The sequence below is a fragment of the Talpa europaea genome (genome assembly GCF_964194135.1).
Source record: "Talpa europaea genome assembly, chromosome: 1".
Taxonomy (NCBI): domain Eukaryota; kingdom Metazoa; phylum Chordata; class Mammalia; order Eulipotyphla; family Talpidae; genus Talpa; species Talpa europaea.
The window spans coordinates 75,571,811-75,598,360 of NC_140073.1; the positions used below are offsets into that span (position 1 = coordinate 75,571,811).

The 26,550-nt window shown below is 35.0% G+C and overlaps 1 protein-coding gene across 5 annotated transcripts in view; it reads right to left on the reverse strand.

Annotated features, from left to right (window-relative positions):
- DPP10 (dipeptidyl peptidase like 10) overlaps positions 1-26,550 on the reverse strand; it is a gene marked incomplete at both ends in the record, with an annotated part of 1,271,390 nt that overhangs the window by 263,304 nt on the left and 981,536 nt on the right. For all 5 annotated transcript variants that reach the window (XM_084246025.1, XM_084246024.1, XM_084246023.1 and 2 more), the window contains one exon: positions 10,181-10,255. In XM_084246025.1, coding sequence (XP_084102151.1) covers positions 10,181-10,255 — 75 coding nt within the window. The remainder of the gene's footprint in view (positions 1-10,180; positions 10,256-26,550) is intronic.

A 26,550-nucleotide genomic window follows, 5' to 3' on the forward strand; every position in this document is an offset into this window, starting at 1 on the left:
TGAGGTTTACCCTACCATTCCCACTCTGTTCCCTGTCCCAAGGGGTGGGGAGGGGCGAAAAACAGCCCCCCAGGGACAATAGGAGAAATCGCTGGCGCCACCTAGTGACCAGAACACCCCATAGAACAGGGAAATTTCTTAAGACTGCTTGAAAAGGGCAGAAGGCTCCCGGAGGAGACAGTGGCCAGCTGGGAAGTTAGACCACGCCAGGCCCATTCCGACCAGCAGTCTGAGCCCACAGAGGGAACAGGCACCCATGGCCGGGGCAGACCGGGCGCGCAGAAGAGTGTGCCTGAGACCGGATGCGCAGGGACTGAGTCCCGCATCGCCATTTTAGAACAGGGACATTTCTCCAGTAAAGACTGCCTGAAACCAGCAGAAAGCTCCCTCAGAGCCAGAGATGGCTCCTGGAGGAGCCAGAGGGGAGCGGAAAAGTTCACCCAAGATGCAGGCCAGTCCGAGCAACACAGTGTCCCAATGCATAGGACAAATTAGAAAACAGACAGTGGGGAGTAGAAGAACCACACGCAACCTAACAACTCCTCGGGAAAAAAAACACACCACAAAAATAAAACCACCCCCCAGATTGCAACGACAGTAACTTGGAAGAACTTCTGAGCCTTCCAGAAAGAGAATTTAAAATTGCCATGATTAAAAAAATGACAGAACTCATAAAGGAAAACAATGATCTGAAAAAGGAAATTGAGTCCCTAAAGAGGGAGGCAAAAGAAACGCAGGAGATCAAAGAATTAATGGAGGAACTAAAGAACTCTGGGAAAAACAATGAAAGCACAATAGATGAAATGGAAGAACGAATAAGTACTCTTGAAGACACAGAAATAAAAAGAATTTAAACAGAAAAGGAAAGAGAAGTACGAAGGAAAAAGAATGAAGAAAGACTTCGGGAACTGTCTGACTCCATGAGGAAAGGAAATATAAGAGTTATAGGAATTCCAGAAGGAGAGGAGAGATATGTAGGAATAGAGAAAATATTCCAGGAGATAATTGAAGAGAACTTCCCAAATGTGAAGAAGGAGCTGAAAATTGATACACAAGAAGCAAGAAGAACACCAAACTTCCATGACGAAAGGAAAAATACAGCAAGACACATAATAGTAAAGCTCCCAAGAATCCAGGACAAGGAAAAAATAATGAAGCTGACAAGAGGGAAGAAACAGATAACATTCAAATGAAAACCAATCAGGCTGACATCAGACTTCTCTGAAGAAACACTACGGGCAAGGAGAGAGTGGAGGGACATAGTCAACAGACTCCAAGAAAACAGATGCCAACCAAGAATACTCTATCCCGCAAAGCTTTCCTTCCTCTATGAAGAAAGAATAAGGACCTTCCAAGACAAACAGAAACTCTGGAATTTCATTACGACTAAACCCCCACTCCAAAAAATACTACAAGGAATCCTAAAGCCAGAACCTCAGAGGGACGAATAACAACGGAAGAAGGCCAAAAAAAAAAAAAGTTATTAAAAGAATAAATAAATAAAAATCAAAGGAAAGACAAACACAATGGCAAATATAGATGCTAACATATCAATATTAACTCTAAATGTAAATGGAGTTGCAGCCTGGATTAAGAAACAAAACCCAACCTTTTGCTGTCTCCAGGAAACACATTTAGCTACAAAAGATAAAAATAGGCTCAAAGTTAAAGGATGGAAAACAATCCTACAAGCAAATGGACCAAAAAAGAAAGCAGGAACAGCTATAATTATATCAGATAAAACAGACTTCAAACTCAAAAAAATAAAAAGAGACCCCAATGGTCACTACATTATGATCAAGGGGACAATACTTCAAGAAGAAATAACACTCATTAACATATACTCACCAAACGAAGAAGCACCAAAATATATCAGACAACTGTTGTCCTCTCTGAAAACAGACATCAGAGAAAACACATACGTAGTGGGAGACTTCAACACACCACTATCAACAATGGATAGATCAACAAGACAAAAAATAAGTAAAGACACTAAAGCTCTAAATAAGGACCTAGAGCATTTGGGCTTAACAGATATCTATAGAACACTAAACCCCAAAAAAACAGAGTACACATTTTTCTCAAGCGCACACGGATCATTCTCCAGGATCGATCACATACTGGGGCACAAGACAAACATCAACAGATACACAAAGATTGAAATCATACCAACCATCTTTTCTGACCATGAAGGCATCAAACTAGAAATAAACCATAAAAAGAAGGCAAGGAACTTTCCTACCTCATGGAGATTAAAAACCACACTACTGGAAGACCACTGGACTAATGAGGAGATCAAAGAAGAAATTAAAAAATTCTTTGAATTGAATGACAAGGAGGACACCAATATCCTAAATGTATGGGATGCAGCAAAAACAGTAAGATGAAAATATATAGCAATAGAAGCTCACATCAAGAAACAAGAAAGAACTCAAAGAAACAACCTAATCTCAAAGCTCAAAGATCTAGAAAAAGAACAACTAAAAAACCCCAAAACCAGTAGAAGAAAAGAAATAATAAAAACCAAAGCAGAAATAAATGAAATTGAAATTAAAAAAACAATCCAAAAGATCAATGAAACCAAGAGCTGGTTCTTCGAAAAAAATCAATAAAATAGACAAACCCCTAGCCAGGCTCACAAAGGAAAAAAGGGAGAAAGCACAAATAAACAGGATCAGAAATGAAAGAGGAGAAATCACAACGGACACAGCAGAAATAAAAAGAATAATCAGTAACTACTATGAAGAGTTGTATGGAAACAAGTTCAACAATCTAGAGGAGATGGACAAATTCCTACAACTCTACAATCACCTAAAGCTAGATAAAGAAGAAATAGAACACCTAAACAGACCAATGACAAGCAGCGAAATTGAAATGGTAATCAAAAACCTCCCCAAAAACAAAAGCCCCGGACCTGATGGATTTACAAATGAATTCTACCAAACATTCAGAGACGAATTAGTGCCTATCCTTCACAAACTCTTCCAAAAAATTGAGAAGGAAGGGACAATACCAAACACGTTCTATGAAGCCAACATTACACTAATACCAAAACTGAACAAAGACAACACAAAAAAGGAAAACTACAGGCCAATCTTCCTAATGAACACTGATGCAAAAATCCTCAATAAAATTTTAGCTATCAGAATCCAACAATGTATCCATAAGATAATTCACCACGACCAAGTAGTATTCATTCCAAGGGCACAAGGATGGTTTAACATCCGAAAATCAATCAACGTTATCCAACACATCAACAAAAAGAAATATAAAAACCATATGATAATATCAATAGATGCTGAGAAAGCTTTCGACAAAGTGCAATACCCATTCATGATAAAAACCCTTGAAATTCTTGGGATATAAGGAAGAAACCTCAAATCATAAAGGCCATCTATGACAAGCCAACAGCCAGTATCATTCTCAATGGTGAAAAGCTGAAAGCAATTCCACTAAGATCTGGAACAAGACAAGGATGTCCACTCTCACCACTGCTTTTCAATATAATACTGGAAGTCCTAGCCAGAGCAATAAGACAAGAGAAAGACATCCAAGGAATCCAAACAGGAAAAGAAGAAGTTTATAGCAGTACTGTTTACAATAGCTAAGCTTTGGAAACAGCCCAAATGTGCAAAAATAGATGACTGGATCAAGAATATGTGGTACATATATACCGTGGAATATTACTCAGCATTCAAAAAAGATAAACACATGCAATTTGCAGCAACATGGATGGCGCTGGAAGGGATCATGCTCAGCGAAATAAGCCAAAAAGAAAAAGAAAAATACCGGATGGTCTCACTCATAGCAGGAATCTAGAGAACTTAAATAAGGGACCAGGAAAATGAATAACTATAAGAAAGAGAAAATCAAAATCAACAAAAAAACTATGAACCAGAGACACTTTTTTGGGGGTGGGTCGCGGGAGGGGAGGGATTGGGGTCAGAATGGGGGGGTTGCAATTGTATGGGGAATATAAAAATAAAATTTATTATTAAAAAAAATAAAATATCCTTTTGAGCAACACTGTGAGGCACTGCGTTAGATACAATAACAGCTGTGATAAATTCTACTAACAGGAGGTATTCCATGAAACATGGGATAGGGGAATTTGGTCCAGTCAGAGAAGTCTGGAACAGTTTTGAGATTGGAGGCAAATGTGACTGAGTCGGTCTCTAAATATTAAGTAAAAGTTACTGAAATAAAGGAAAGTATATGGGCAGGAGTTTTGTTGCAGGTGGAAGAGAAGTAAAAGCTTCATGATAGGAAGGGAGATGGTATTTGAGGTACTGTAAGAATTCCACAAGTTCTGAAAGCAAAGGGGCATTTGGAGAAGTGAGATTAGAATGACAGAAGCACCTCACAGGCTATATGTAGACATTTCATTCTTATCACCAGAAAAATTTAAACACAGATTGACAATAGGCTTTCTTCTGGAAAAAAAAAATCCATTTACTGTGAATTTGGGAAGTGATTAAAAGGGACAAGAAGAATTGAAGGAAAATCTGACAGGGGCCACTGCATTATCTCAAACAAGAGACAATGTAAACACGTTACCCCACTCGGTCTAGGACCATCCATTCATCCTTATTCTATCCTTCCTGTAAGGATGAACAAGGGAGAACACATGAAGAAAACTACCTCTGCAGGGTAATTAGTATTCATAATGATGGTCATCAGGCAAGGAATAAAGCATATAGTGGTTGTCTTTCTTTGTCCTGCTAATAAGATGATAAGACCATTACTAGAAATTATTACACCATTTTAGAAATATTTCTCTCAAATATAGTTACATGCTAAAAAACAGTTGGATGAATTTAACAATTTGGATATACGACATGGGACATGTCTTGTTTTCATCTGTTTTCCTGCTACCATGTAACTTTAATATCTTATTTAAAAAAAAAAATGGAGGGACCTATTAGGAGGATCTGATTCCCTGAAACTTTAGTATATCAAAGTTATCACCTGGAGGTTTCTAAGTTTGCTTTGTTCTAGAGTGAGTTTCCTTATAAACAGGATCACAACTGAGATGGCAAGGACTGCCATTGTGAAAAGTAGAAATGCCATAAAAAGACATAATTAGAAATATTCCCATCTACTTTAGCCAAGCGGCCAGGTTTAATTCCTATACTCACTAATTAACTAATAAATTAATTTTAATATGTATTTAATACATCATCTTTCATTTCTGCACAATGTATGATTTCCCATGAATTCCTGCCACCAATTCACCCGTGCACCATCATCATAGTCCCTGTGCTCTTCCCACACCTGTCCTGATCGTCCTCCCTCCTCCTACCCTATAGAATGTCTTTGGTCTATAACTGCCTGTTGATTTTGATTTTTACTTTATTATAGTTGTTTGTTTTGTTTTTTTTTTCCTGATCCCTTATTTGGTTCCTCTACATTCCTCCTATAAGTGAAACCATCCAATATTTTTCTTTTCCTTTCTGGCTTATTTCATTGAGCATAATCCCTTCCATCTTCATCCATGTTGCTGCAAATGGCATGAATTTATCTTTTTGACTGCTGATTTATATTCCACTACTCCTTTTATAATGAGGCAAAGAGAGTACAGAATAAGGAAGAAAATGACAAGGCTACTCAGCAATCCCCCAGCAGTAAACAATTTTCTTAAACAGTTATTTTATACCTCCTTGGAAGAAGACATCCTTCATTTCAATTTCAAATGATCTTTTCTTCATTTTTCCCTTATCTATTAGTTTTCTCTTTCAGTAAGTACAGTTATTATTTCAGAGCATGGGCTTCCCTGGTGGTGCAAGGGGGTTAGCACAGCACTATGAAGCTGTCCGCAACCTCTGCAGCACGAGTTCGATCCCCATCCGGTAAAGGGAGCTAACCACATGGCACAGCACACCTCTCCTCTCTTGCCCACTGCACCCCTCAGCAGTGTACTTCAGTCTATCTACCTGTTCTGTTCCCCACTCTGTTTCTGGTGAATCCTCTCACCTCCCGCACCTTTGGCCTGTCCCCCGGTACTTGTATGCGTAAATAAATAAATCTTAAAAAAATAAAGAAAAAAACAATCATTCAGAAGAAATATCTATTTCTTTAAAAAAAAGTTTTCAGAGCCTTTGACACATTGTGAGAATCTTACACGGAAAAGAAAAAAAATTCTATCTTGATCTATCTATAGATTACTATCACAACAAGCATAAAACATCCTCAAATGAGCTAGGATTCATATTATACCCCCAATTCCCCCAATTTATGAAAATCAGTAACCTGATTAAAAAAATAAAGTAACTTTTCACTTTGTTGAAATTAAACATTTGATGCTACAGAGCACAAATATTGTAATTTACATAGTGAAAATAGTTTTCATATGATCAAATTAGAATAGTAATAATTTTCAAGAGAAAATCTTCAGTCTTCACAAAATACTAAAAACTGTTGGCCTACATTTTACAGTATTATTTTATAATGTAACTTTTGATACATAATATTCAAGAACTGTCCATAAACCTGCTAAGTGATCATACATACTTTTCACTTATGTCTCATTAGTCACCTTAAATGTAAATCACCTGTCAAAATGTATAGCATGGGTGAGTACACATCAAATCAAAGTCCATGGGCCTCCCTGGGGGCTTTGGGGGTTAAGACGCAGCACTATGAAGGTTTATTGCTATATGGATAAAGGTTTAGTGATCTGAACAGAAGATCACACCAACCACAACATTCTCTTGAGTCAAAGCCTAGTATAGAGGAAGATACTAATTTTATTCAATTCTCTGAAGGCTGAGAAAAGAAGCCACAGAAGAAATAATTGAAATCAGCAGGTTTGTTTGTGATGTTTAAGGAAAGAAGCATAAAAACATAAAAGTTCAAGTTGAAGCAGCAAGTGTTGAATCTGAATCAAGTTTCCCAGAAGATCTTGCTAAGATAACAGATGAAGGCAGCTACATTAAAAAAGAGTTTCAATGTAGATAAACAGTCTTATAGTAGACTTATATTAGGAAAGATGCCATTCATTTAAGTGAAAAGACAATACTTGCCTTTAAAGTCAGGACAAGCTGACTTTTATGTCAGGGGCAAATGAAGCTGGTGATTTTAAAGTAAATGTTTATTCAAAAATAAAATAATCCTATGATCCTAGGTCCAAATATCCTAGGACCTTTAATGATTATGCTCAATTAACTCTTCCTGTGCCCTATAAGTGGAAGGGAAAATAAAAAACAACTGGATGATAGCATATCTGTGTACATGATTTGCTGCATATTTTAAGCCCACCTACTCCTCAAAACAATACTGCTTCCAAACTGAGTACGCTCATTGACAATGTATCTGGTCTTTCATAAGCTCTGACGGGAATGTGCAAGGAGAAGAATATTATTTTCCTGTCTGCTAATATAACATCCATTCTTCAGCCCATAAATCAAAGAATCATTTCAACTCTCAAGTCTTATTATTTAAGAAATACATTTTTAAGACTATAGCTGCCAAAAGTAGTGATTCCTCTGATGGATCTGGTTAAAGGAAATTGAAAAATTTCTGGAAAAATGCCACCATTCTAGGGGCCTCCCTGGTGATGCAAGGGGTTAAGACACAACCTATGGAGCTATCCACAGCCACTGCAGCACGAGTTCGATCCCCAGCCAGGAAGATACCTACATGGCACAGCAAACCTCTCCTGTCTCACCCGCTGCTCCCCTCAGCAGTGTACTTCAGTCAATCTGCCTGTTCTGTTTCCTGCTCTGTCTCTGGTGAATCCTCTCACCCCCTGCACCTCTGGCTTGTACCTCTGTTCTTGTATGCATAAATAAATAAATCTTTTTAAGGAATACCACCATTCTAGATGCCTTTAAGATTCTTATGATTCAAAGAAGGAGGTCAAAATGTCACCACTAACATTCCAATTGAAGTTATTAAACATTCACTGATGACTCTAAGTGGTTCAAGACTTCAATGGAGGAGGAAGATGTAGCAATAGAAAAACAACTAGAATTAGAAGTGGTGCCTGAAAATGTGACTGAATTGTTGCAATTTCATGATAAAACCTAACAGATCAGGAGTTACTTGCTATGTATAAAAAAAGAAAGTGATTTGAGAGGATAGATTCCAATTTTGAAATAAGTTCTATTGTGGAAAAAAATGCTATTAAACATCATGGCAAGCTGCAAAGTAGTCTTTTGTAAAACAGAGTCAATTTAAAATATTTTCATAGCCATCCCAGCTTCAGTCAGTAGCAACCATCCAACAAGGAAAAGGATATTATTCTCTGAAGGCTTAGATGATATTTTTTTTTAGCACAATGTATTTCTAAATTCAGTTATGGCCAATGTTTTTTAGACATAATGTTACTGTACACAATAGTTTACAATATAATGCAAAGGCAACTTTTACAGATACTGGGGAACCAAAATATCAGTGACTTTAAAGGTATTAAAGTCACAATATCCCTGACATGTTACAGTATACATTGTGATTTTGATGCATAGTTGAAGAAGTTTTTCCCTAGTCCAAAATCCCAAAGATTTTCTGCTATTTGTTTCTAGAAGTTTCATAGATTCGTTTTACATTTAATCTATAGTTCATTTTGTGTTTTGCAATGTGACTGCAATGCATTTTTGTTTGTTTTTTGTTTTACCAATGAATGTCCAATTGCTCTAGTGACATTTGTTGAAAGTTCCCATTGATACTATTTTTTTGAGAGTACTGATAGCCACTTTTATTTTTTAAATTTTTAAAAAATTATTAATATGTTTTTTATCATTGTTATTTTTAAACGTTTGCTTTTCCCTCCCCTCAAGTGTAGTCCCCATAGAATTATTTACCCATCAATGCTTTTATGTCTTTCTCAAAAATAAGTTAGGCATACTTGTGTGGATGTACTTATAGAACCTGTATTCTGTTTCATGTCTGCACCTCTGCCAGTTCCACAGAGATATTCCACAGAGATTATTGTGGTTACAAAAATATGATTGCATTAATGATATGTCAGTTGTTATTAAGTTAAAATTCTGTGTATAAGTAATACCATTTTGAAATCTTTTTGGGAATTAACCTCATGACTTTCCCACTTTCAGAATTTTCTACAACCACAAGGCTTATACTCAAATACCAACAAAGAATCCATTGACCATAACCTGAATCAATTCTTTCCCAATGCTGTAATGCTTTTGTTTATATATATATATATATATGTATGTATATATATATATATATATTAAAATCACAAGTGATTTCCGAAATCAATTAACAGAGATAATACAGAGCAGAAGGAAAGGTCAAGGTTTATAATAGGAAAAGATGAATTTGCTTACAATCACCCTGGAATATTCAGTGCAATTAATTAATCAAAATAAAAATATATAAGCTCATCCAAAAACGTAGAACATGTATATTTCAAAAGACTAAAGCCATCATATAGATGGTTCTATGAACTGTGAAATTTCATGAGTTCAAAGGCTTTCAATGCATTTTATGAGACTTCCTGACTTAAGTCTATAAATTTTTATTGTCCATCTTAAAGCACATAAAACTTTCTTGAATGATTTCCAATCACTTATTCACTACAAAAACTTATCTGCTGAATTGCCTTTTCAACATTTATTTTGCTTTTTAACAGTGCAAATTATATGTAAGTATAGAACACTCAACCATGCAGAGTACTCTTATTGTGCCTAAATCTGACATAGAATAATGAAACACTAATTTCAATTAGACATTTTATTCTTTTCAGCATTAACCTCATGACTTGCCACACTTTAAAAATTTTCTACAACCACAGGGCTTATTCTCAAATACCACCAAAGAATCCATTGACCATAACCTGAATTAATCCTTTCCAATCATTTTCCAAGTTATACAATGTCACCCAGAGCATATTTTTTGGAAACTCCCTAATCTACACATACATAAAACATTCAATTACACAATAAGGATACCCTGGAAATGTCAGAAACCTCTACTCATTGCATTTGCTAAACCCTGCCCTATTGAGGAATTTGGGTCAACACAGAATGGCAGATGGTCCCTGGTAGCAAAGAAAGGCATGTTTCCAAACTCTTCTGTGTAGTATTGGTCATCAGTGTTCTCTTAAACTATCAGACTAGCCATATTTTTACTAGGTGAGTAGATGATCAAATGAAACTAGGAAATGCCATCAAAATACATCACAAAGAATAGCTTTCAAAAAAGATCACTCCTTTACCTGTTTGACGTCATATGCCAGAAGAACATATTTTAAATCTGGTGAAACTGAATGTCTTGATGCTTTGAAAGTTACCTAGAAATAAAAGAAACAATTACTTTCATAAAAATTTTAAAAACAGGTATTAATTTGGACATATAAATATCAAAGATTGCAACATAATACTGTGAAGCAAGATTTCTAATTTATATTAAAATATGCACATATATAAGTATGTATGATTATAATGACAAATATTAAAATTTAAAGATGTTATAACAGACATTATATTAAGAAAAACGTCTGCCAGAAAGCCAGGGGGCAAACCTAGAAAGGCTCATCATCATTTATCATCAGGGAAATGTAAACCAAAGCCACAAGGAGACACGACCCTCACAGCTGTGAGAATGGCACACATCAAAATGACCAACAGAAAGACGTGTTGATGAGGATATGTTGAAAGAGGAAGCACTGCACACTTTTGGTGGGAATGTAGACTGGTTAAGTCCTTAAGGAAAGCGCCAAGCTTGGGAGTTTTCTCAAAACATTAAAAATAGATCTACCATATGATATTGCAACTCCACTCACAGGTATTTACCTGAAGAACTAAAAACCTTAAGTCAAAGGGAAATACACACCCCTATTTTCATTGCAGCAAGGTGTACAATAGACAAGTTATAGAAACAACCTGAGTGCCCAAGGACAGATGAGTGAATTAAGATGTGAGAACATGTGCTATATAAGCACAATACTATTCAGCTATAAAAAAAAAAAAAAGAATGCTTGCCATTTGCAACAGCCTGATGGAACTGGAGGTGATAATCCTAAGTAAAATAAATCAGAAGAGGAATGACAAATGATGAGTAGATTTATTCATATATAGAATATGGAGAAACAAAACAGAGTGCCAGATAAAACCAAACCAAAAGTGAACCCTAGAAATGTGACTGAAAATTGAGAATACCTCAGGCAGTGGGTGGTGAAGATTGATGGGGTAAGGAACCCTCTAGACTTTGCTGATGTCTGTGGGTGCCTATGTTTTGTGTATGATGTGGTAATAAGCCTCTAAAGAGGTATGGACTTGAGCATCTGAAATCACATATGGTATTATAAACCAATGTTACCTCAATTAAAAAGAAAATGTAAGTCATAGTACCATTAATAAAACATGTATATCTGCCAGCATATAGTTTCTGCCTGTCACCACTGAAAGACTAGGCTCGTTTTTTCATTATGAGAGATAAAACACCAAAAATTCATTGAATTAAATTTTTTACAGTATAGGATTTTTCTACTCAGGTGCAGTCCCCATAGTTTTCCCACCATCAAAGTGCCCATAATACTTCATCACTTACCACTGCACTATCCTTCCCCCTCTCCATTTGTTTCGGATCTACAGTTTGCTTCCAAGGGCCAGAATTGCAGTTTGTCTTTGTCTGATCCTTTGTTTAGTTTCTCCAGATTCCACATATAAGTGAAACTATGTGGTATTTATCTTTTTCTTCTGAATTCTTAATTAACAACATTGCTTTTATATTTTCTTGATAGGTTAATCAAAAGGAAAAGAAACATGTTTTGTGGTGACATGATTTCCTATCATTATACTTTTGTTTTCTTACAGGCTGTGTATTTATATTTAAAGGACACATATTAAAGACAAAATATCTTCAATGGAAATCCCTAGTGTGAAACAGACTGAAATACAAACATATAATTGATAAGTACATAATATAGACATATATACAGATACAGATACACACATACATGCACACACACAAAGAAAGTACACTGCACCCAGTAGATTTTGACCCTATAACTTTATCTTTGAATAGAACTCATGGTGGAAAGAAATGAAAATCAAATGAAGGAGAACTACATTAGAGTGGGAAATGATTATATTTCAGAGATTGTATTTAATTTTATATTTAAAGACAAGGTGAGCAAATCAAGTTGATGTACCAAAGCTTATAAAATACAAACAAAATATAAGGTCTATGTGAATTTCAAGCAAACTAGTTAGTATATTTTATGTCAAGGCAGTTTCCACAAGCGGAAACTTGTGGTAGTTTCTGTTTCTGTTCAGTGAAGAACAGAAAAGGGTGAAGTCAAATTTTCTTAGTTAGAAACCCCAAACACAATGAAAAGGAAAGGATAAAAAACACAGACTAATCAATATTTGGCAAAATACATTTGCTTGTTCCCCCTTGGGTACTGGCACAGAGCTTTTAAAATTCTGGAATTTTCCCAAGAACATTTTGTTATTAATAACTAGTACTTTTGGGGCCTCCCTGGTGGCGCAAGGCATTAAGATACAACCTATGAAGCTGTCCGCAGTTTGATCTCCGGCCAGGGAGCTACCAACACGGTGCAGCAGACCTCTCCAGACTTGCCCACTGCTCTCCTCAACAGTGTATATCAGTCTATCTGCCTGTTCTGTTCCCCATTCTCTCTCTGGTGAATCCTCTCACCCACCCACACCTCTGGCCTACCCCCCAGTTCTTGTATGCATAAATAAATGAATCTTTAAAAAAAATAACTATTACTTTTGCTCACAAAGATGTGAATGAGAAGACTCAGGGGTGGGGACTAGGGGTGAGGGACCAGAAATCTTCTGATTGGGGATCTGCCAACAGAGGAATCATCCACCTGATACCCAAAGAGAAAATTAGAACTTCCAACCTTACCTGGAGGTCAGAATGGGTGGAAGGGATAAAGATAGAGTTTAATTGACCAATGATTCAATCAAAGGTATGCAAGTAAGTATCCTCATTCTTTTTTCTTTTTTTCTAGATAAAAATCTTTGACTCATGAGCTTTAAAGGAGCTCTCTTGTCAGTAAACATATTTATGTACCAAAAGGGTAGCATACCACAATTTTTCAGAGACAAAGGCTATGCTAGGAACCTCTGGATGTTTTCTCTTTAGCCCTTCTCCTAGCTTTTCATTTCTGGCCTTTATGATAAACCAATAATCATAAATGTAGCTCTTTCTATGTCATACTAGTAAATTATCACACTTGAAGGGGGACCATGGGGACCGTAAAATTTTTAGTCATGTTGAACAGAAATGCAAGTTGCAGGGAACTCAGGAATTAGCACTGAAGTGGGGAAATCATTGAGTCCTTAACCCGTAGACTTTGTGTTAAATCTGGGTAGTGTCAGAATTTAATTGAAATGCAGATTACCTAGTTGACAGCAGATAACTATTAGGATAGCACAGTTTGTAAATTTTCACTTAGATTATCCAAGATAATATTATGATCTGGGATAGCATGCTTACATGGTAATGTTAAAATTGACAGCTTTTTTCCAGTATCCATCTATCTATACAATTCATGTGCAGGAACACTTTAGAAGGTCAGAATAATCATTGTCAGAAATCCATCTCAAAAATCCAGGTTTTCGATATTTTAAAAAAATCAGTAATAATGAAAATGATAGCAAGAAACAACAACAGTAGCAATTGAGCGATCATTGAACTACCATCTATCATAAACTGTAAATTGCTTACAACTTTTAGTTCTCAATAACCCTTACTTCTGCTCACAACAACACTATGATGCAGGCATCCCCATTCTTATATTTTCTTTTTCTATCATTGATTGATATATTTCAACTTGATAGAAATTAGTCTGTGGAGGCTGGGGGTAATTAATCTGTGGGGAATTTAGGGTGACACATAGAGTTACCTCCTTATCATTATAGTGGCAGGAGGTGTATTTTCACACAGTAAGGGAAGATTTATTGTTATTTGAAAATTGGCTAAGAAGGTAATGTCATCATCCCCTTCCTTTAGGGATTAGAAAATTCTAATACCACAGTTCTTAAACTTTTCTCAAGGTCACAGAGGACCAGACATAACAGAAGAGTACAGGAGAAAGTGCTTTCATAAACTGCATTATCTCAGCAGTAGGACTACTTTTTTTTTTAAGACAGCTTCCCTGTCTAAAGTTCGAAGTATTTAAAGAAAAATCTCACCTCCCTTGTCCCCCCTCCACACTCATGTGATGTTCCTCACCCAAATTAACTTCACACATTCACAGGTATGTCTGTGCCTCTGGTAACAACAGTTTAGTATCTTTCACAGTTCCTACAATTATCCAGTCTGGCACTTTATTAATTATCACTATACTGCCTCCAGCTTATGCAGCATGAAAACTGGGAAACTTTCCAAGTACCTTTTCAGGGGCCCAAGCTGCTGAACCTTCTCTGAATTTAGAGTTGTATGCAGGTAACTGGGGCTGCAAGAGACTTGCTGATGATACATGTGTAAGAACACAGTCTTAAAGCTTAGTTCAGGGACTATGGAATTCTCAGGCAAATTCTTCTTAGTGTAAGCCTTTAATGTTATCATCTGTTGCATCTGGGAGATTAATTCTTCCAAGCAGCCACAGGAGACCCTTCAGTCTACATTGACCCTAATTATAGACATTAATATAGTTCTGGTTGAATCACAATTTGATATGGCTTCAAATTAGCATTTTGGGAAGTTTATTATTACCAATAATGCTATTATGTTACCTACATATTTAATTACTTAATTACTATTGAAATTAAAGGATGTAGATATGTTTATTGATATTATTCAGCAAATGATGCCTATTGGTCCTTTTTTGGATACTGAATGTAGAACAAAGGTTTTTAAAATGCATGATCTCTGTCATATAGGGACATTCCATTAAAGTCAAGCAAGGAAGGATAAACAGAGGAAAGTAAACATGTGGGTGGTTTACTAAACCAACAAGGAAGACAAGACAGTGATTAAGTTGAAGAACAAACGCATCCTTGAAAGCAGCTGGTGAAGATTTTGCACTTCCTCATTTGTATCATTCCATTCCACCAAAATTCACTTATTGAAACTTATAATGGCATCTACCATGGTAGACACTGGCAGTTCTACAAAGTGAAGAAATTGAGTTCACTCAAATCTTTTTCATATTATTTTGGGTAGGATAAGACAGGAGCTATCCTTTTCCATAGTCCATGATAGAGCAGGAGTCCAGATTCCAAATGATTCAAAGGACTGGGTGTTTAGTACAATGAAGCTGTTAGATAAATTGAGGGAAATGGAGTAGGGAGGTAGAGAGGTTGTCTAAAAGGAGCAAACAGTCCCTCAGCTTTAAGTAATCATTGTCTTGTAGCAAAGTGTGTAAATCGTTTCTAGTTTTTTTTGAAGATAAGTTGGAGATCAAGATTTTAATATGCAATCTCATTATTTTTAAAATGCCCAAAACTTTTAAACTGTAATGAGAATCAGATTCTGCCTGTTTTGTTGTTGTTGTTGTTGTTGTTGTTATTGTTAAAGTAATAGCTGGCATAGTGAGGAGAAAGGGGTAAAGAAGACAATGCTTGAAGATTCAGTAACAGAACAGTACCCTTTATATGTATTTGGTGGTTATGTAAGTGAAAACTTCACAATCCAATGTTTTCCAGTTAAATGAAACTGTAGGCTACAGTATACGTCCAACCTTCATAAACTGCACAAGCAGCTTAAAACCATTCTTGGGGAGGCAGGTTCAGTATCACAGATTATTGCTGATATTAATAGTGTATGCATGATTGCCAGCATGAATATGGCAGAACTGATCACTATGTTCCTAAATGGTGATCTTAAAGCAAAGGAAGCAGCAAATCATATTTGACTTTAGAACTATTAATCTGGAGGTTGGGTGGAAGATTAACTGTGCCTGATGATATCTTGAAGATGTGAGGGGGCGGCGACCCCAAGACCCCTCCGATGGCAGGACCCAGCCGCCTCCTGTGAGGCAGCGGGCGGGGCACCTTGGACATGGGTGGCCCACTCAACACAATTCAAGAAAGCATTGTCAAGGAGGTAAGAAAACACCAAGGGCATTGAGAGGAACAGATTTACGCAGGAAAGACGTCATAAAAACAAACAAAAATCAAAGATTAGATTGAAAGGCTGTGCATGATGGAAGTGTACAAAATACTTTCAAGTTTTCAAATTTTTGTCAGCGAGTGAATATTGATGCTGTACCCTAAGCTGGGGATAAGGGAAACACAAATACATTTTGAAATTTTAGACTTGCAAAGTTTAGGTGTGTTATAGTTATGACTACCAAGAATATCCAATAGGGGGTGTTTAAGATTACTGTATAAAAGGCTGGTGTTTCAGGGAGATATCTGGAATCCTCATCATTAATCAGTTATATGGACTATTAGGTGAACATTTATGTTCACATCAAATGAAAGGGAAAAAAAAAAAACCCTCCATCAGCAGACTACTTGTAGAGGAGCTATTAGTAATAATAATACCAATGTAGTGTAGTTATTATGAGTATCGTTTACTGCTGTTCACTATCACTTTTATTCTTTAAATGTTCAAGTTTTCTTTCTTTTAAACTTTTGTTCAAACTGTTCCACCTCCTGGAATACCATTCTCTTCCTGTTCCTTATTCAAACTGTATTTCTCTAAAATACCTAGTTCTAATTCTCCCCCCCTTAAGCTTTCCCTGTCCTTTTCAGCTCAAGTGATTCATCTGACCTCATATGTATATAATTATATGTGCAGTTCATCTAATCATTGATCATTGTTTCATGATAGCTCTTTGAGGTTGTTTGGAACTGCAATTTACATCTTTTATTGCCACAGTAATGCCCCTATTAGAGGCGCCATTGTAATGATTCACTCTTGTCAGAAACATTATAACTAGCAGTAGAAATAAGATAATGATGGTGTTCCAAGATGTCAGATATTGAAGATCATGGCAAGAAATCATTAAACACAAACCTAAATGTCAGAAGTGCCAGAAATAAAGAAATATTCATTTGTATGGCTTGAGGGCAAGAAAGACTGAGCAAAAGGAGAAGAATAAGAGATGGGTTTTAAATGAACACAAGTTGGTAAGAAGAAATTGATTGCCTTAATACAGAGAAAAGACAGAATCATAGAAGTTGTGCAATTGGGTGAATATTGTTCAAGATCTTGTAACAAGCTGCTGATTGTCTCTATGGAAGAAAAAATACTAGTCTATCAACTTCGGCTAGATAATCCTGTAAGTCTTAAAATATAGGTGGGTGTTTTTTTAACAGAGAATAATGAAAAACAAGAAAGTAGGCATTTGTGGCGCCTATGGTCATTTTACTTCACTTTTTTCAACTCAGCTCCATCAAATTCCACAGCCCCCAAATGTGCAACTTATTGGGGCAATAAATTTCCTCATTACCCAGTCTCATTTTTGAATCATTGACACCTGTCAAAAATGTTTAGCAAAGTCATCCCTCATTCTAGAAAAAACAAAATATTATTTTTTCAAATATTTGATTAATTATATAGTATGAATAAGCTTCTTTCACATTGCAGGTTATAAATGATCATGAAACCAAACATTAGGGTTTATAAAACCTATTGACCTTAAGTGAAAGGAGGAAGGAAAATGGTTACTGTGCAGATGAGACAGCAGGATGAAAAGAAGTCAGAAAAGATGGAAAACAAATATCCAGGGAATGATTCCAAATACGACCTCTCTTTCTTTGCCTGGGTTCAAATGAAAGGAAGAGGCAAATAAATTGTTTTTTATCTTGTAATTCTAAACAAAGTCATGATTATTTTATAGAGTCATAACCAATTTTACATGCAAGACACTTCAAAATCAAATTGTCCAGGGACTCCCTGGTGGCTCAAGGGGTTAAGACATGACCTATGAAGTTATCCACAGTCACTGCAGCACGAGTTTGACCCCTGGCCAGGGAGATACCCACATGGCACAGCAGACCTCCCCTGACTAGCCCATTGCTCCCCTTAGCAGTGTACTTCAGTCAATCTGCCTGATCTATTCCCCACTCTGTCTCTGGTGAATCCTCTCAACCCCCACACCTTTGGCCTGTACCCCAGTTCTTATATGCATAGATAAGTAAATCTTTTAAAAAATCAAATTGTCTTGCCTATTTTTTATGTTTTCTTTTCTTAGCAATTCAATGATCTTTGTGATATCCACATTATCCATGTTGTGTAAACATAATAAGTGAAAAACAGCTAGGTGTAAATATGCAGAAATCAGCAATAGAATCTGACTGATAACATATTGAGCCTCATAAACTGCTAAATGTCTCTATGAAAAGTTCAAAACCAACTAAGACCAAGCCTAAATAATGTCATTTAAGAAGATAATATACTATATATTAAATTATAACGTATAGCTATATATATATACATATATATATATATATATATTTTTTTTTTTTTTTTTTGGTGGGACCCTCACCGGCGGCCAGGGAATGAACCAGCACTGCAGAGGCTGCGGGCAGCCTCGCAGCCCAGCGCTCAACCGCAGTGCCATCAGGGGAGGCCCCGTATAGCTCCTTATAATAACTATAATATGATACAATATGATACATAATCACATATAAAATACACATAATCAACTGATAGGCAGCCATCAAAACTCAAGGATATAAAAATGGTTCCTAAGGTGAATTATTTTGTGAGTTGAAATGACATTTATTCAACTTGCATTTTAATGGCCCAATGTCATAAGTCATTTTTATATTGTCCACTTTATCAGAAATGTTCATTTATTATCTCCAGTCTTGAATGAAAGTATAGAATGCTAAAAGCAATCTCTTGTCTGTTTTATTTAAACGTCCTGAGGAAAGCTGGATTAAAACTAAGGCATGTTCAAGTTATATGGAAACAAGTTTAACAATCTAGAGGAGATGGACAAATTCCTACAACTCTACAATCACCCAAAGCTAGATAAAGAAGAAATAGAACACCTAAACAGACCAATTACAATTAGCGAAATTGAAATGGTAATCAAAAACCTCCCCAAAAACAAAAGCCCAGGACCTGATGGATTTACAAATGAATTCTACCAAACATTCAGAGACGAATTAGTGCCTATCCTTCACAAACTCTTCCAAAAAATTGAGAAGGAAGGGACAATACCAAACACGTTCTATGAAGCCAACATTACACTAATACCAAAACCGAACAAGGACAACACAAAAAAGGAAAACTACAGGCCAATCTCCCTAATGAACACTGATGCAAAAATCCTCAATAAAATTTTAGCCATCAGAATCCAACAATGTATCCATAAGATAATTCACCACGACCAAGTTGGATTCATTCCAGGGGCACAAGGATGGTTTAACATCCGAAAATCAATCAACGTTATCCAACACATCAACAAAAAGAAATATAAAAACCATATGATAATATCAATAGATGCTGAGAAAGCTTTCGACAAAGTGCAACATCCATTCATGATAAAAGCCCTTGAAATTCTTGGGATACAAGGAACATACCTCAACATCATAAAGGCCATCTATGACAAGCCAACAGCCAGTATCATTCTCAATGGTGAAAAGCTGAAAGCAATTCCATTAAGATCTGGAACAAGACAAGGATGTCCACTCTCACCATTGCTTTTCAATATAATACTGGAAGTCCTAGCCAGGGCAATAAGACAAGAGAAAGACATCCAAGGAATCCAAATAGGAAAAGAAGAAGTCAAACTATCACTATTTGCAGACGATATGATATTATACATAGAGAACCCCAAAAACTCCACAGAAAAGCTAATTCAACTCATCAATCAGTTCAGTAAAGTGGCAGGATACAAAATCAACACGCAAAAGTCAGTAGCCTTCCTATACACAAACAATAAATCTGAAGAAGAAGAAATCAAAAAGACCATCCCTTTTGTTATTGAAACAAAAAAAATCAAATATTTGGGAATAAATCTAACAAAAGAGGTAAAGGACCTATACAAAGAAAACTATAAAACACTGTTAAAAGAAATAGAAGAAGACACAAAGAAATGGAGAGACATCCCCTGCTCATGGATTGGAAGAATAAACATTATTAAAATGGCCATCCTTCCAAAAGCAATATACAGATTCAATGCTATTCCAATCAAAATTTCAATGTCATTCTTCAAAGAAATAGAACAATTATTGATGAAATTCATATGGAATCACAAAAAACCCCGAATAGCCAAAGCTCTCCTGAAAAAAAAAGAAGGGAATGGAGGCATCAGACTCCCAGACTTCAAACTATACTACAAAGCCATAATCATCAAAACTGCATGGTATTGGAACAAGAACAGACATACAGACCAATGGAATCGAATAGAAAATCCAGAAATAAACCCACAGATTTATGGTCAACTAATCTTTGACAAAGGAGCAAAGACTATGCATTGGAGCAAAGAAAGTTTGTTCAATAAATGGTGCTGGGAAAACTGGGTTGCTACATGCAAAAGAATGAAGCTTGACCACCACCTCACACCATACACAAAAATCAACTCAAAATGGATTAAAGAACTAGACATAAGACCTGAAACCATAAAATATATAGAAGGAAATATAGGTGAAACACTACGTGATTTGCACATCAAAGACATCTTTAGAGACACATCACCCAAAGCAGTGATAGTGAAGGCAAAGATAAACAGCTGGGACTATATCAAATTAAAGAGCTTTTGCACAGCAAAAGAGACAATAACAAAAACAAAGAGAAACCCCACCAACTGGGAGAACATTTTTGCACCCAACACTAATGATAAAGGACTGATCACAAAAATCTGCAAAGAGCTGATGAGACTCAACAACAACAAAGAAAATAATCCAGTCAAAAAATGGGCAGAAGAGCTTAAAAGAAACTTCTCTGAAGAGGAAATGCAAATGGCCAACAGGCATATGAAAAAATGTTCAACATCACTTGTCATCAGGGAAATGCAAATCAAAACTACCATGAGATACCATCTTACACCAGTGAGAATGGCACATATTAAAAAAACTAGCAACAACAAATGTTGGCGAGGGTGTGGAGTAAAGGAACTCTTCTGCACTGTTGGTGGGAGTGCAAACTGGTCCAACCACTGTGGAAAGCTGTGTGGAGATTTCTGGACCTACTAAACATAGAGCTTCCATATGACCCAGCAATTCCACTCCTAGGTATTTACCCAAAGGACACAGAAACATCAATTCCAAAGAAAACCTGCACCCCTATGTTTATAGCAGCACTGTTTACAATAGCTAAGCTTTGGAAACAACCCAAATGCCCAAAAATAGATGACTGGATCAAGAAGATGTGGTACATATATACCATGGAATATTACTCAGCATTCAAAAAAGATAAACACATGCAATTTGCTGCAACATGGATGGCGCTAGAAGGGATCATGCTCAGCGAAATAAGCCAAAAAGAAAAAGAAAAATACCGGATGGTCTCACTCATAGCAGGAATCTAGAAAACTTAAATAAGGGACCAGGAAAATGAATAACTATAAGAAAGTGAAAATCAAAATCAACAAAAAACTATGAACCAGAGACACTTTTAGGGGGGCGGGGGCGGGAGGGGAGGGATTGGGGTCAGAATGGGGGGCTGCAATTGTATGGGGAATATAACAATAAAATTTATTAAAAAATAAATAAATAAATAAATAAATTAAAAAAAAAAAAACTAAGGCATGTTCAGTTTACAGGTTTCTTGTTTTTCCACATGAATATTAATTTTATTTCATTTAGAAAACCAAGGATAAATTAAACAGGTAATATTTCAATCCTTATGGGGAAGATGATTTCTTTAACTTTTATTAACATGATATGTATAACTAAATTAGTTCATTATGGCGATTTACTCATAACTCCCCCTATTGTTTGATCTTCCCTTCCTAACATTCATTATTATTCCTTCTGTCAATAGTTAATAATGTATACAGATGTACTAAAATTTCTGAAATGCAGCAAATACTTTCAGTAGACTTTCCAGATGGTGGGGAATGAATAATTTTAATGATTTTCAGGATATGAAAAGAAAAAAAAATACTATACATGGTCATTACTTGCAAATTCCCACACTGAAAAGTTTATCCAAAAACCTCATCAGAAAAAGGAAAAAAATGAACCCATTGTTAATGTACATATGACAAAATGATTCTCAACCTTATTCATAATTAAATACTTGCAAACCAATATACCAATTAAATGCTATTTTTCATCAGCCAAATTGGAAATAACTAAAATGTTGATAATACACAGGGGCAGCAAGAGCAGATTAACAGGCAATACCATATACTATTGGTGGGCCTGACTAATGCAACTTAATACTATTTATTGAATTTCAAATTGACCTTTCCTGTGACCCAAAATAGTACTTCTATAAATTTAGTCCACAAATATACTTCAAAAATGGTTGCAAAGTATATTTACAGGTATATAATAGGAAATCAATAAATGGTAGTACATCATGTAAGAACATTCTATGTGCTCATAAATTATATTAAAGAAAAACAAAAGGGTTCCTATAAAAAAGATTTTCAAATTACATTAAGTAGACAGAAAATATCAAACAGCCATACTAATGGAATTAAATACACACTCATTAGTGAATATATTTTGAAATATTAAATTGTTTATGTATAGATCTAGGAAAACAGATGCATCTAGAGAATTTTGGTAGATACAAGTATGTTATATGGCTGCCTTCACAAAGGGGTATGAGGGGATATAGTAGGAAATTTTTATTTTCATAATATGTGTACCAGCTTTGACCAAAATAATTTTCTGTGATAATGGAAATGATCTGTATGTTCATTGTCCAATGTGGTAGACAGATATAATTTGATTATTGAAATCTGAAATGTGGCTGGTATGACTGAAAGATGCAATTTCTAATTTTATGTGATTTTAATTAATTTAAAAATAAATATAAATAGTACATGTGGCTAGTAATTCTCACATCAAATTACTCATTATGCTATTTATTTCTTTCTAGATATTTCTAGCTATTTGTTTTCATTAACTTCTTTTTAAATATCAATGAGGGGAAGTCAGAATATTTGTATCTTCCATTATATTACATTTTATTAAAATATAAAATACTAAATGTTACAATTTTAAGGGGCATATGTAACTTATGGAGTAAGCAGAACATTACAATAGATAAAATGAAGACAAAGTATTATAAAAATAGTATCACACAAATGAACTCTGATTTACTTAGTACTTATAAAAATGAATTCTCTGTTCCTGACAAAAAGAACACATGATGTGAATTTAGATGTGCATGCTTTTAGAAAGATGTAAGATTACTTAGTATATGAATAAAATATTTTCTATTTCTTTTACAAAGAACAGAACGTTATTCTAAGCATTTTCCTCTGTTACTTCCTGAATTTAATGATGTGCCTATGTTTTGTCATGCAGCACATTCTTTAGGTAGACACATTTTATTATCATATACTTTCTTAACTTGTGATGCACTTTTTCACGTAGGTGTTATTTTTCTTCTTTAATGTTTTGTTAAAAATAATGGTATACCAATTGCCATACTTTTTTAGACTTTTTAAAAATGATTTTAAATTAAGTTCATTAATCACATCATCAATATCATAATAAAAATGAATTCCAAACATCTGCTTTTGAAGACATTTAAAAAATATAAATAGAAAATCTACGTAAGATAGTCCAAGAGTTTGAAAAGGCTGAAAGATTCAAACTGCCATACAGTATGCCTGATAAAGGGTAGGATTTCTTCACCATAGACTATTTGCATTAATCGTTGAGGAACTGCAAATATTCAGTAAACATAAGGAGTCTATTACCAGGAAGAAAGGAAGGAGGAAGAGTAACAGGAAGGTCAAGTTAAAACCTAAGCTTTCACCAAATGCGATTAGAAAAAGACAAGAAAACTAATCATAAAGCAAAGAAAAAGAGATAATAAAGACTATGTGGAAATAAATTACATTAGAATAGAAATGCAACAGATAAAGTTAACCAAAAAAAGGAGTTGCTTCATTAAAAAGTGGCAAATCTCTAGTTAGACTAATGAAAATAAGATGATTCAGATTATTAAAATCAGGTATAAACTAGGTGGATACCTTTACTAATCTCACAGAAATAAAAATACTCTGAAAAATGGTATGTCAATAAATTTTTTAAATTATTTAAATCTAAAGCAGAAATTCCTAAAAAGATGTGTACTTCTAAAACTTGATTAAGAATAAATATATCAGAAGAGATTTACAAAAAGGGAGAATAGAAACGGAAAACACCCAAGAGAGAAAGGCCTATTCAGAAATGGTGAGTTATACCAAACATTTAAATATGATTTAACACCAAACCTTCACAAACTCTTCCAAAACAGAAAGGAGGAGGGGACACATTGCTATCCATTCTGAGGTCAGCATTACCTTGAGACCAAGACTAGACAAAGATATCACTAGGAAAGAAAATCTGAGACCAGTGCTAGATTGTCTAGCATTTCCTTCCTGATTTAGCCACTGGAAAAAATTTTATATGTATATAAAATATGTGTGTGTATATAAATATATATATATATATCATATATGTGATGGCATGTATACAAGTGACATGTATGACACATGTATATTTGATGTGTGCATATGATGTACATATACATGCATACATATAAACATGCATATTTAATTCAAATATCTTTTGTAAAAGGTTTAAATATGAAATACACAAATCAAATCAAATCATTTTCATTTATTTTGTATTTATTTAAAAGAGATTTAAAAGGATATTCATCTAGGATTTTCAGAAGCAACAATAAACTAGGAGCCAAGATATTTAAACTCTAAGTCTTTACTATACATGATATATTATACCCCTTTTTCCCTCTAGGTTCAGTTTCTTTTTATTTAATCTGAAGCAGAAGACAAGCAGAATGCTTTCTAGTTCTATAACATGCTGAGCTTATCATTAAATTTTTGCTGAAAATTTAATTTCTTTGAAAAGTCATATATGGCCCAAAAGCAAACTAATATACCAATTTAATATATTTCTATTGTACTATGAAAAATTAGTGCTCTATAAAGTAAATAGGTCACAAAAGTTCTGCAAGTACATGATTCTCCATCAACAAGCCTGCCCAGAACAAAGTATGCTGAAATATGAAAAGAGAAAAAAAAATCTCCTTGTCTTCTTTAAAACCTTTAAAGTTCTCCTAACGATGTATTTTGTTGGCTCAAATTCCTTCATAAATTAGTAGAAGAATCTTGAGCAGTTTTAAAGATTTACAATTGACTCACTATAATTGGAAGATAGCCAAATATAAAATTTTTCAGAAAGAAATCACAAGACAGAATTATTTATCAGGTGATATTCAAGGACATATTTCTACTGCCTTGAATTGCTCAAAATGGACTGATAGATCCTGGATATAATTCACAGCCCTGACCTCTCAGGAAACTGAATTTAAAACAATTGTAATTAATTGTAATAAATTTGGCAACCTGGCTCCTGGCTTCCATCAACTGATATAAACCAAAGCAACTTACACCTCTAGTCTCCCAAAAGCATTAAGAATTTTTTCTTTCTTTTTTCTTTTTTTTGAAAGTAAACTAAGGTTTCATTAACTCAAAGTCTCCATTGATGTGAGTGTTCAATATCTATCCACCCTTGATTGTTCCTACCAATATGGCTCCTTCCTTCCTAGACACTTTGAATTATCCCTAAACAGCCTCAGGCTCACATATTTAAGGGCCTAAGTAAGCAAAGGGAATAATAAGTCTCTCTCTCTTTTTTTATATACTTTATTTCCAGCCTAAGGAGAGTTTCAGATATAATTTTTAGGTATTTTTTTGTGTCTCTCCAATGTGAATTATTTTGAAGTAAGCATAATGAAATATAATTGTTGATGTGATTCCATTAGTAACAGCACTATTGGGAATAAAAATGGTTATACATCTAAGATATTCTGGCCCAGTGAAAAAATTGTTGGTAGCATCTGTTCTATAAGTCATATGCAGTGGTAATCTAGGGTGAAATGCAATATGGAATGGTCTACTTTAGCATTTAGTTCCTCACTTAAATGGAACTCTGTGACTAATGTATGTAATCACAGAGGAATTGTGACACACATACACAAATACATGGACTTAAGAACATCTCACATTTGCACCTGAGTGGACTTCCACTCAGAATTTTTCTCTCTATTTCATCTGTTTTGATGATTGCCACTTTAAAACTGCCAGAATTCATTTTCACATTCAACTAACTACAGTAATTTTAAACAAGCTAAACATTCATGGTAGATTTAATCTTTTCTTTCCCAAATAAAACATTCTATTATTTACTGAAAAACATCATTCCATTTCTACTTCCTTGAATGTATGTAGATGATATGAATAAAGTTTAATCCTTTTTTGGTGACTGAGTTGGAAATTATTTAAATAATCTAAATAAATATGATGATCATTTTCCTGGGAGATCACCCAGATTAACGCCAAACTTAGTGTAGACACCAATGGCATAGCCAATATCAGCCCAGAACTCCTGGGCTCAAGCAATTGTCCTCCCTCAGCTTCCATAGTAACTGGGACTACAAGTGTGCACCACCATCAGTAGCTATTTTTATAATAAATAATACATATACAAAAAGTAGTAATTTTTAAAA